The sequence below is a fragment of the Choloepus didactylus genome, chromosome 15 (assembly GCF_015220235.1).
Source record: "Choloepus didactylus isolate mChoDid1 chromosome 15, mChoDid1.pri, whole genome shotgun sequence".
In the NCBI taxonomy this organism is placed as follows: domain Eukaryota; kingdom Metazoa; phylum Chordata; class Mammalia; order Pilosa; family Megalonychidae; genus Choloepus; species Choloepus didactylus.
In genome coordinates, this window is record NC_051321.1 from 64,824,897 (window position 1) to 64,837,901 (window position 13,005).

Below are 13,005 nucleotides of genomic sequence, written 5' to 3' on the forward strand. Positions count from 1 at the left end.
AATGAGATCTTTAAAAATATCATTATGGAAATTTTAGACATTTAAAACTTCATTTGTATAAAACCATTAAGTAAGTGGTATTTAAATGAAAAACACCAAGAAAAGGTTGGTCTGCTTTTGGGGAGATGAAGGGATAGAGGGGTTGTGTTTGTGTCTGTGTAGATAAAAACATCTTTCTTACTTGGCTATCTCTACAGGAAATCTTCCAGAGGGGTAGCTCAGCCATTTCTGAACAAGAGCTTCATTTACAGTCCAGATCTGCTTTGAAGGATCAGAACATCTAAAGTCATCTGGTGGCCCACAGTTCTAAATTGTAAAATAAGTAGAATTATCAAAGAGGGAAGAAGATACTATATACAACTTAAAACCAAGACCCATTGCCTCCCATGTATTTGTTTTTTTTAACAGAAGTAAATCACTACTGAACACCTGAAACAAAAACTTATCAGACAAAAACTCTTATTTTGCAGACTTCAGGAAAAACATTTTTAAGGCAATTAAGCCTTAACTACATAAACATTAAGCCTGTGATACATAAAAAAAGTATTATTAATATGTCTCCGAAAACGGGTTTTATAAAAATTCTTCAAAATTATTTAGGCTTAGTAATTATTACATGACTATATTATTACCTGGGGACTAGAGTAGTGTGAAAAGCTTTGATCGCCACCTGAGAAAATTCTTTTTACACAGAAATATTCTTCACAATCTATAATAAAAATAAAATGTAAAAAAATTAAAATCCAAGATCTATATCATATTTTTCAGAGCATTAATTACTGATTTTGGATTTTCTCTGAATCATCTAACTTAATTAGACCTCTCATTTGTGGACTAATTGATATAAAATGACTTGGAATATTATGAGTGCTATGGGGATAAGCCTGACAAAGTGATATGTTAAATATTCCATAAGCGTAAGAATCATTTGGTAAGTTTTCAATTCTTTCTTCTGGAATGCACAAAAACTGGTGTTTTCTACTGTACATTTTTATTATCTCAATATCTTTCAGTTCAAACCGAAGACGATGTAAAAATGTAGTGAAAGCTCAGAAGAACAGAAAAATTAAGAATACTCATTCTTAAAAAGACAACAAATAAATGTTAAAAATTCTTGAGTAAATATTCCATAATACAAAATTATTTTCTCTTTCAATTTAGCTATACAAAAGTAAGACAACACACATGGCTCTCAGCTGACAGCTAGTTAGCCATAAGCAAATCAAATCCAAATATGTAAAAGTAATTAAGTTAATAATATTTAGTAAAAGTAAAGGAGTTCCTTTTGAAAAAGCTATTCAAAAGGCCTCTTCCTTTTTTTTCTCTTCTACTCCCAAACCAGAAAGATCTTTTAATCTATTATCAAAAAATGCTGCTGGGCATATTCAGAGATAGCACATATCAGAGCACAGAAGCTCCATTTTATAACTTAAATGTAATTTAAGGCTGGTATTTCCAAATATAATCCATCTCTGTCATACCAATCTGTCCCCCACCTCTCATGTGACTAAATTCTTTATCTTCTAATATCTGTGACCATGAATGCTACGAAATTATAAATTCTTTTCAAGGAAGGAACCATACTTAATTTCCTTGATTATTCCCTAGCACGATGTTTTATCTATAAAGGTAAAAATGTATATCCATATTAAATATAAGATTATTTTTAATCTATCTTAGAATATAATAATAAAGGATTCAGAGATCAGAGCATTAATATGACCAAAATTTCCACAAGTCACAAGAATGTCCTAAGGCCAAAACAACTTTTAGAACAAATTATAGAGTAAATCTAATACATTAAATAAGTCACCCATAAGATTTAAAATTTTTCTCTACATCATGCTCAAGTCTACATAGAAGTGTTCGCTTCCTCAAAAGATTTATTCTAAACATGATTTTTCCCCATAAAAAGAGTTACCAGGAAGAGGGATGATTAATCTATGGTCCATGGATGGGTATCCAGAGGCTAAGAGTTGGATACCAAACATTATTATCCTTAATTTTCTTTTCATTATTACTCCAAAAAATTTGTGAAACCCAGTCATTTTGTCCTACAAGGCTACCTGCAAACTGGATTTTGCTGATTATATTGCCATGGGCTTCTTAATGTTTTGCTTCTGTATTTCTTGTAAATTGATAGATGAATCTAGAGAGGCTTCTATCAGTTTGATTATTTTGGTAAAACTATTACTTAGGAAGTGAGGGGATGTTCCTCCATCAGGTACACATAACATATGAAGGAGTTCCTTTTTGTGACGTTAGCAATCATTGATGCTCAATGCTTAGACTATTAATTCATTGTAGGCTGAAAAATGGTAGCATTCGTCCACGTGCTAGCATTTCTTCATCTTCTAGCTGACCATTACCTTCCCCTAATCTACTATGTAGTTATCCTATGGTAGAAAAGGATTAATGCTTGATCCTTTCTATTTATTTACTATCCTCTTGTTTTTTCCATTTGCACTTCTTTGATACTAAAGAGGGCAATAATTTTTGCATTTTTCTTAGTAACATAAATTTCTTTTGGGAATTTCCATTAGTTCCCTTTATCTTTTAGATGTCTAATAGATGTCTTCACGTTTATCTTATTCATCTATTAGGCGCCTTACTGCTTTTCTCATCAACATGTATAAGCACTTTGGATATTCAGGTTAGTGACCTTAGGTTGTATTCACTGCAAATATTTCTCCTAAATAACCATTTACTTAATTCTCTTCATGTTTTGATTTACAGGAGATTTATTTTTCCATTTAATCAAATGTATTTATCTAATTCTTTATGATGACTTTCTTTTATGCTAAGAAAGGCTTTCCTCATCCTCAAAGAATCGTTTTTTTTTAACTGTCTTAAAAACTTTTTACATTTAATTCTTTAATCCATCTATAATTTATTTTAGTATATATTTTGAGTTTAGAATATAAACTGACTCCCTTCCCCCTACTCCGTTTTCATGTGTTGATTAATTCTTCCCCCTTCTCTACAGATTAGTGGTGGCATTTTAAAAACTGTATTAAAAAGGTGTTACTTCTTCCAGCTGTAACATACAACTTATAAACAATCTTGACACTCTCTTTCCAGTAAGTGTCCTAAAAGTCCTTCTCAACACGTTATTTCCAAGCATCCATTACCAATCAACTGGAGTTTGAACATGAAACAAAACCTAGATGCAATCCCTATCCAATGATTTTTCTTTTCCTGGACTTTCCATTAAGTTATACTAATCTGAATGTCTATCCACACATCAATAATCTGATTTAATTAGTACAGTTTTATAATATGTTGTCATATCTAGTAGGGCTAGTTCACTTTCTCCTTACTCTTCTTTACAAAATACATTGTCAGGAAAAATTGTGACGATTCTGAAATAGGGGGAAAAAAAAAATTACTGTATGTCCCTAATTAGAGCACCATTCAGGACTATCTCCTACTTTCACTGTCTGTGAATTATTTACAATTCTGTAAATTGTAACTAACTGATAACAATGCAATGAATTCTGCCTATTTGAGAGACAAATGATTTCCTTTCCCCTGTGGAAAAAGCCGGTTTTGCATTTATTTCTAAATTTATTTCAGTTTTCCTTATTTGCCCATATATATGTAGTTCTTTGTATTTTCCTCTGAACTAGTTGCAATATTTTATTTCTATTAGGTAACACCCCACCCCCGCCCTTAGAAATTCTGTAAGTCCACCATGAGCCACCACCCCACCCCCCTTAGAAATTCTGCAAGTTTGGGATAACATTTAAAATTTTAAACTTTCCCGGTCCCAAGTTCCCGCTCCCAAGCCAGCCAATGGAAACTAGCCAGCTACCCCCTTCCCAAAGTAGCCACTAAGAAACTGCCAACCTAGACCTGCCAGCTCCCCTTCCCTAGACAAAGAACTTCCCTCCAACCATCCTATATAAGCCCTACCACTCCCCTCACTGGGGGCTGTCACCATCTTAGGCTTCAGCCTGCCTGCACATGGCCACACAACAAAGCTCCTTTGATCGAGTTTTGGTTCTTCTCTTCCCAGTCAAAAAACCTAACAATTTCCTTATTAATTAATAAATTAAAATCTGTCACACATGTTCATTTCATATTTATATGTAAATCATGGAATTATCTATGTAAAAATTGTCCTTCAACAATATATATTTATTTTAATACATTTTAAAACCTATTTATTATTCTGACTACTTTTGTATGATTCTGTCTAGCTCTTTAAAAAAATGCAATTGAAATTTTGCTTGGAAGTGTTAAATCCATTTAACTTCTAACTTTTCAACCTTGGCTATAAAAATTACATAGATACAGTTAACTATTGCAGTTTACTTTAATTTCATCAAAATTATTTTCTATTTAATATATACATACATACATATATTTTGAAGTGTTTAAAAAAATTTTTTTAAGTTACTGGAATCCTTAACAAAAATACCAAGACACCATGGGGCTCCTCTGCAGCAATATTGGAGTTCTAAGGGAAAAATAATAACAATCTGCTAACAAACCTCAAACTCCAGAAGTTCTCTCTTTATCAATATTTGTAAAAATACATGACAGTAAATTATACTAAATTTATACTAAACTTTGTACTTTTTTCCTTGACTTCTTTGTGCTTCCCAAGGCCACCTTGAATTCTGTGAAGAAAAAATTCGTTGTCTTTCCACCTCAGTGCTTCTGTATCCAGCAGCCTTCTTCACCTGGATGCCTCCTGTCAGAGCCATGCATAAGTTCAATGTACTTTTCATACTGCATCTGTCAATTGAACCTTGTAGCACAGCCCTAACTGAAGGTAAAAGCCTAACCTTTAACAAGAAAGTGAAAAAACAATCTACAGAATGGAAGAAAATATTTGCAAATCACATATCTGATAAGAGTCTAGTATCCAGAATAAAGAACTCTTACAATTCAACAACAAAAAGAACAAAAAAATTTTTTAAATGGGCAAAAGACTCTGATTAAGCATATATTATACCTTTTCACTCTACTCTTCTTGTCTTTTTACCTCTCATACATTTTCCACATTTGTCTCTCTACTGCATTCTAGCTAACTTCTTTGGTTATATTATTTATTGCTAAGTAATATTCTAATCTATGTTATTCCATTTAGGTTATTTATATATTTTTTAGTTATCATGAACAAAACTGTTATGAATAATTTTGTACAAGTAAAAAAAAAATGTAGGTAAAGAATCTATATAACCTTTTCTCTAAAGAAGATATAAAAATGGACAAAGAGTACAAGAAAAGAGGTTCAACATCATTAATCTTTAAGGAAATGCAAATCAAAACCATCATGTGATATCATGTCACATCTACTAGAATGGCTACAATAAAAAATTTTTTTTTTAATGTTGGCAAGGATATGGAGAAACTAGAAACTTTGTATACTGCTAGTGGAAATGGTATAGCCACTGTGGAAAACAGTTTGGCAGTTCCTCAAAAAGTTAACCATAGAATTACCAAACGACCGTTCCTCAAAATGTTAACTATAGAATTAGCATATGGCCTAGCAATTCCACTCCCAGATTTATACACAAAAGAAAACAGGTATTCAAACAAATACTTGTACAGGAATATTCATAGCAGCACTATTCACAATAGCAAAATGGTCGAAGTAACCCAAATGTCAACCAATGGATGAACAGAAAAACAAAATGTGTATAATGTGGATGAACCTCAGAAATATGCTAAACGAAAGAAGCCAGACACAAAGGGCCACATTTTATATGATTCCATCTATAAGAAATATCCAGAATAGGTAAATCCATGGAGGTGGAAGGCAGACTGATGGTTGCCGGGACTGGGGCTTGGGACAGGGGGCAGAGATGAGAGAAATGGGGAGTGGCAGCTTGATAGGTGCAGGCTTCTTTTGAGGTGATGAAAGTGTTTTGGAACTAGATGGAGGTGTTGGATGCACAGCACTGTGAATGTACTGGATATCGCTGAGTTGCACACTTTAAAATGGTTACTATGGTGAATTTTAGGTTGTTTATTTTATAATTTTTTTAAAATGCAAAAAATAAAACAAAACAAAAGCCTAAACCTTGATTATGACTGGCATAACCATCTGGTCATACTGTAAAATATTATTACCCAGTGTTTAATTTTCTATCACTGCTACAACAAATTATCACCAACAAAGCGGCTTAAAACAATCTACAGTTCTACAGATTGGAAGATGACATGGGTCTCACCAGGCTAAAATCAAAGTTTAAGTAGGTCTGCATTCCCTTCTGGAGGCACTAGGGGGGAATCTGTTTCCTTGCCTTTTCCCGCTTCTAGAGGCCACCCACATTCCTTGGCCTATGGTCCACTTCCTCCATCTTCAAAATCAGAAATGTTGCATACCTCTAATCATTCTACTGGAGTCACATCATCCCCTGACTTTAACTCTTCTGCCTCCCTCTTTCACACTTTTAAGGATCTCTGTAATTACATTAGCCCAATCCCAGGTAATCCAGGATACTCTCTCCATTTTAAAGTCTTAACCACATCTGCAAAGTTCCTTCTCCCATGTAAGGTAACGTATTCATAAATTCCAGGGATTAGTACAAGAACATTTTTGGGGGTGGGGGGTGGATTATTCTGCTTACTATATCCAATTATAAAAGAAGTATGGTTTGAAATAGGTTTCAGTTATGGATACAGTTCTCAGTAATTAAAGAACAACTACCCTAAAGTGAACTCAATTTTTCCCACTGTAATTTACTCCATTTCGTCAATTTACAGTTGCTTTGGGTATATTTTGAAGAAAATAATAGAAATAAATGCTAAAATTGAAAACCCCAAATTCTAATCCTTAGCAGTTAGTATAAAAATTTAATTTAACTAGTTAATGTAAATTTGTCCTACACATCTCTAGCATAATAAAAAATGATTATCAACAACTTTTGGTAAAACTAAATTGTAGCTAAAATGTCTGATTTGAATACTTCACTCTCCTTACACATTCAGTGAAAATCATCTAAAAGTCTGTTTCAAGGGTGACAAGATACATGATTCCTTGCTGCAGTCATGCTGCTTAAAACTACAAAATCCGTTAATTAGTTTATTAACAGTGCCTTTTGGAGAAGAAGCTGATGTGATGAAATACCAACATGCTAATAAGAACACAAGGAAAACAATACTACTAAAGTAAATGTGTGTTTCAAAGCTAGGAGTAACCAGAAGAGAATGGAGCCATATTCTAAACTCAAAGGCACAAAATTGAATCAAAACAAGAAAAAATGGTAAGATCATGTCCTGACATGACTCCCAGGGATATAAATCCCCCTGGCAATGTGGACATGACTCCTGGCCCTGGCATCATGGGACTGAGAAACCCTTTATGGACCAAAAAGGGGAAGAGAAATGAAACAAAATCAAGTTTCAGTGGCTGAGAGATTTCAAATAAGAGTCAAAAGATCATTCTGGAGGTTACTCTGATGCATTACATAGATATCCCTTTGTAGTTTTTAGTGTACTGGAATAGCTAGAAGGAAATACTGGAATAGCTAGAAGGAACTGTAACCCAGTAGCCTTTATTCTTGAAGCTGACTGTATAACTATACAGCCCTTAAGATGTGACTGTGTAATTGCAAAAATCTTATGATATTCCCTTTATCCAGTGTATGGACAGATCAGTAAGAAAACAAAGACAAAAAATAAATAAATAATAGGAGGGGTAAGAGGTATGGGATGTTTTGGGTATTCCTTTTTAACTTTTTTTTTTTTAAATAATGAAAATGTTCAAAAATTGATTGTGGTGATGAATGCACAACTATATGATGATACAGTGAACCACTGATTATACACTTTGGATGATTATCTGGTAAGTGAACATACCTCAATAAAACTGCCTTAAAAAAAGATCATGTCCTGACCTTGATTAATATAAGCATAACTGAAATAGCCTTTTGATTACACCCCTGCCCTCCCAAAATCCTCCAGGTATTAACAATAAAAGCTATGGATCTTTTCAAATGACAACCTTCACATTATGCTCACCACTGTGAATAAAGTCTACAACACATATAAAAGGCTCAAGTTTTACATTACTTTATAGAAGGCCTAGGATTCTTGTTTTCACTAACGGTTACCAAGTTTGACCTTAGGAGCCTTTATTGTGATTTTTTTATATCCCAACTCAAGACCAATAACTCAGAAAAATTCCAAAGAAAATCAGATATAAAATCAATGAGAAAACAATTCTGAGAAATCATTTAGGATGGTAAAAGAAATATGAAAAGGAAAGTACACCTTGGTTGCAACATGTCAAAGAAGCAGATGAGATAGCATTAGAAAACTTAAAAATCTGTAAGTCATAAATTAATGTCAATAGAAAAATAATCATCTATTAAAAAACAATAAAAAACAAAAATAAATTAAAGGTTTGGCTAGAGCAACAGGAATGTAAAAATCAAATTTTAAAAAATCAATTATTTTGTATAGGTAATATATTCATATGGTTCAAATTTCAAAAACATAGAAAAAAGTATACAAATAAAACTCCCTCCCACTAATATCTAGTTACCACCCAGCTCCCATATGCACCACTCACTCCCAAAACCACTTTTATTACTTTGTTTTCATAGATTTCCAGTAGGCACATGTAAGCAAAAATAAACTAAGCAACCCTATACACAATTCTGCATTTTGTTATTTTCACCCAACAATGTATATTGGAATTCTTTCATTTCAAACACAGAATGCTTAACAATAACATTTTAATAAGTACTTTAATGTATGTAGCTAAACCTTAATATAACAGAACTTACCAGTATCTGGTGGACACTGTCCATTATAAGAGAACCAATTTCCTTTTACAGTGAAAGGACTTTTCCGGTTGCTTGTTGAACCAGTTCCGAGCTGCCCATTACCACCAAGTCCAAAAGAATAAATTCGTCCTGATGAAGGAACAAAAGCAGAAGTGTGCTGCCTAGAGTAAAATGATAGAAAACCTCAGATTTAATGTTACCTTCCCAATAATAGATGTTTAGAAAAGTAGAGCAAATATTAACTAATTTTTCTGTTAATAAATTAATTAAACCATTACATTTCTAAAATGTCTGTATAAAATATTCATTAATAGCCTTACTGAATAAGCTCTGTATCACAAAGGTAGACTACATAAGCATGGCCCAGAAATTTTCCACAAATGCCCAAATTTAAAAGGCCCAGATCTACCCTGGAATTCCTTCTAAGAGATTAATAAGCTACAGAGGTAGCATCTAAATATGCTGTCCAAGTAAGTTCCCCACTCCTCTTCCCTCTCTGTCAGGTTCTAGCCTAGTGGCTTACAGACTATTGAAGGCTAACCAGTCGGGCCCCACCCAAAAGTTTCAGGCTAAGAACTGGGCAAGTAATCCAGTACCAATCAGAAAGTCAGGCATATATACCAATTTATGATAAAAATAATGTTTCCTTTCTTCTGAAGAAACCGATCACTACTTCTATGTATCCAGACTCCTCTTTTGGAGGTACTATGATGGGAGCAAACCTAGGAAACCACAGAAAGAAGGTGAAGAAAATCCACAAAACTACTCTCATTGAACCTATCCAACCATCTCTAATGTTTCACTACTGTACGTTTAGGAAAGGGTTAAATTGTGTTCCTCAATTTAAGGTTTCAGATCTTTCAATCAAGTCTGAAAACTTCTAATACTGTATTTCTGTGAATACTGCCTGTTTCCTAACCGTTCTACCCTCAACTTCCAGAAGAGCGTTAGAAAAAATGTTGGACCTACCTAATATATTCTCCAACTCTCTTAAACTCTCATATTTCTCTTTCTTAGACCCCATGCCCCTTATGAGTAATTTCCCTTTATCTATCTTTCAATTCACTACTTTTCTTTTTAGGAATGTGTCCAATCAACAGTTTTTACCTATCCACAGAATTTTTTATTTCAGAGTATGTTTTTTTCCCCAATTTCTAAGGTTTTTCCCCCCTCGAATCTGCCGGTCTTTTATTTCACGTAAAATCCTACATATACACAACTCTATAATGATACTCTGAATAAATGATTGTACACTTTGGATACTGTATGGTATGTGACTATATGTCAATAAAATTGCAAGGAAAAAAAGTCCTACATATATTGTGTAAAATAATATATTAAAAAACCCAGGACTACTTTGTGTTAAGAAATTTCAGGTCACTGGGAAAGAAAAAGTCCAAAGAAAATCAGATATAAAATCAATGAGAAAACAATTCTGAGATATCATTTAGGATGGTAGGACTAAGCCTACAAAACAATACGTATTTTTTAAAACTCTCCAAGTGACGATAGTGTGAAGTCAGGGCTAAAAGTCACTGAATGAACATAACTATCTTAAGTCTGACATTTGATATAGTAGCTCAAAGACACTTCTAGACATTTAGATCATCTCCTTGGTGGATTCATATTTCTGGTGCTCTTTGACTGCTTCTTTTAGCAAGTTTTTAACAATGATTCAATAAGGAATAATACATAGTTGTTACAGTATTGACCACTTGGAAATCAAACTGATCAAGATACCTACCAACATTCCTTCTGAAGGTTAAGTCTTTAGATTTCACTCTAAATAACTGAAAATTTTCCACTTCTCCAACAGTTAAGTGATAAAATAAACAGATAAAATTGCTGGAGAGAGTAGCATTTACAAAGCTAAGAGTAAATATTCAAATCATGTACATTTTAATTGTTAAGAACTGCAAAACTGGATAACATTAAATAATTTGTGTGATATTTCACAAGGGACTAATGAGATATTTCACCTGAAAAAAATTATCTACATTCATTTACAGCCTTGAAATGAATTATTCATGAAAGGAATAAACAAGAAAACATGAGCTCTCTAAAAATTCAGGTAGAATATATTTATAATAACCTCTTTAACAACTTGAACAAGTATCTGACAGTAAACACTCCTGCTCATTTGTATGTTGAGCTTTTAATTACCTTTTATAATTAGATATTGATCCATATACAGAAAAGGAAAGTCTTTGCCATATCACTCCCATGAACAGTTTTCCAAATACATGGTCAAGTACACAAAATGAGACATATAAAGAAACAGGACACCATGAACAAAATTTAGGAGAAAGAAGAAAAAACAGAAATAGATGCACAAAGATTTCAGATATTGCCAATTATGAAACACAAGATTCTGTAACAACTACGTTTAATAACTGTTTTAATGTCCAAAGAAATAAAAGCCAAGCTTGAAAAGTGACAGAGACCTGGAAATATTAAAATAACTAAGACATTTCAGAATTTAAAAAGAAGCAGTAAGAAATACTAGAACTGAAAAACCACAAAAATCTAGATCTCAAAGGATGGATTTAACCAAAAACAGATACAGAAGAAGAATAAATGAACTGAAATATAAATCATAAAAACAATTAAGAAAGCAACAAAGAGGAGCCAAAATAAAAAGTGGAAGAGAGAGAAGAGAGTAAAGCTACAGGGTAGGATGAAAAGATTTAATATACTTCCAATCAGAGTCCCATGAGGCAAGGAGAGAGAACACAGAAATTATAACTGAGGACATAACAGCACAGATCCCCATGACTGATAAAAGATATTTTTGTATGGACTCAAAAAGCTCTATAAGAAAATAAGAGGAAATCCATACCTCAACAAAGGATATCAAAACTAAAGAAAGAGAGAATGAAAATAAATCTTAAAAACAGGTAAAGAAAAAGAGATTACCTTCAAATAAACAACCTATTGACTAACAGCTGACTTCTAAATAGCAATAACCAAAGCAAAAAATTATAGAATATTATCTTCAAAGAGCTGAATAAAAGTAGTTGCCAAGCTAAAATTCCACCCCCAACAAAAAATATACAAGAATGAAGGTGAAATAAAAACATTTTCAGGTACACAAAGGAGAGTCTGCCACCTGCAGATCCACACCAAAGCAAATTCCAGATGCTGATCAAATAAAAAGGAAAATGATACCAGTTGGAAGGCAGGAAGAACATAAAAAGTGGTAAATACATATGCATTTCTAAATATATATTGTTAATATGAAGCAATGTTCTTGTGGGATTTAAAAATATATATAAAACAAAAAAATTGGGAGGGGTAAATGGGGGTCCTTATATTGTATGGAAAAAGGAAAAGGTATTGATCATTGTAAGTTGAAAATGAATGTTGTCACCTCTAGGTTAACCACTAACGAAGACAGTATAATGTCCAAACTAGTGGGGGAAAAGCTGCATTAGAAAACTGAATCCAAAGGAAGGCAAAAGAGAAAGAAATTGAAACAAGAGATGGCACAAATAGCATAAAATATAATGGCAGTTTAAACCCAAATACATTAGTAATTATAAACACATATGTAAATAAACCAACAATATGGCCCATTTAAAGACAAAGAGGGGGGCAAGATGGTAGCATAGAGAGGAGTGGAATTTAGTTAGTCTCCTAGAACAACTAACGAACAACCAGGAACAACTAGTAAATAATTTGGAATAACTGCTCGGGGACAACCATGACTGTCCATATACCATACACCTGGATTGGAGGAATGCCTGAGATCGCAGCATAAAATCTGTAAATAAAAACTGAGGACTCACGCTGGGAGCCCCCTCCCCCCACGACAGGATAAGCTACAAAACCTCGCTGTGGTAGAAAGCAGCACTCTCCCAGCAAGCAAATATAGCTCAACCGAGCTCCAACTGGGGTTTGAATTAACAAATGTGGACTGCTGAATATAAGCTTCAAACCCCTAACAGCAGAAAGAGGCTTTTAGTGACGACTGACCTTACAGAACCAGAGGACTCATCTGTCCCGGGAGGGGAAGTCCAGAAGACCGGTGTTACCTCTGGCCAATGAGTGAAACTTGGGGGGGTCGTGTACCGGCTCTAAAAGGGGGTTTCTGTCCCTTTTTCTCTCTCTCAACCTGAGGGGCTCAGAGGAAAGAGCCTCAGCCATTTTCAGTTCACAGCGCTCTGACCCAGACAGGTGTGGCGATAACAGTCAGAGAGACCACAATTCAAATGCACATGATAACTCTTTAGGGGGTGTTATCTGCCCTAAGAGTAAG

The 13,005-nt window shown here is 33.7% G+C and overlaps 1 protein-coding gene across 10 annotated transcripts in view; it reads right to left on the minus strand.

Moving 5' to 3' along the window:
- Nucleotides 1–13,005, minus strand: part of HERC4 (HECT and RLD domain containing E3 ubiquitin protein ligase 4) — a 156,768-nt gene that overhangs the window by 62,568 nt on the left and 81,195 nt on the right. For 8 of the 10 annotated variants that reach the window (XM_037805382.1, XM_037805380.1, XM_037805376.1 and 5 more), the window contains exons 8-11: nucleotides 8,748–8,908; nucleotides 4,574–4,699; nucleotides 633–709; nucleotides 182–306 (exon numbers count right to left, since the gene is read on the minus strand). In XM_037805382.1, the coding sequence (XP_037661310.1) occupies nucleotides 182–306; nucleotides 633–709; nucleotides 4,574–4,699; nucleotides 8,748–8,908 (489 nt within the window). The remainder of the gene's footprint in view (nucleotides 1–181; nucleotides 307–632; nucleotides 710–4,573; nucleotides 4,700–8,747; nucleotides 8,909–13,005) is intronic. The other 2 variants (XM_037805383.1, XM_037805381.1) reach the window with 1 other exon arrangement.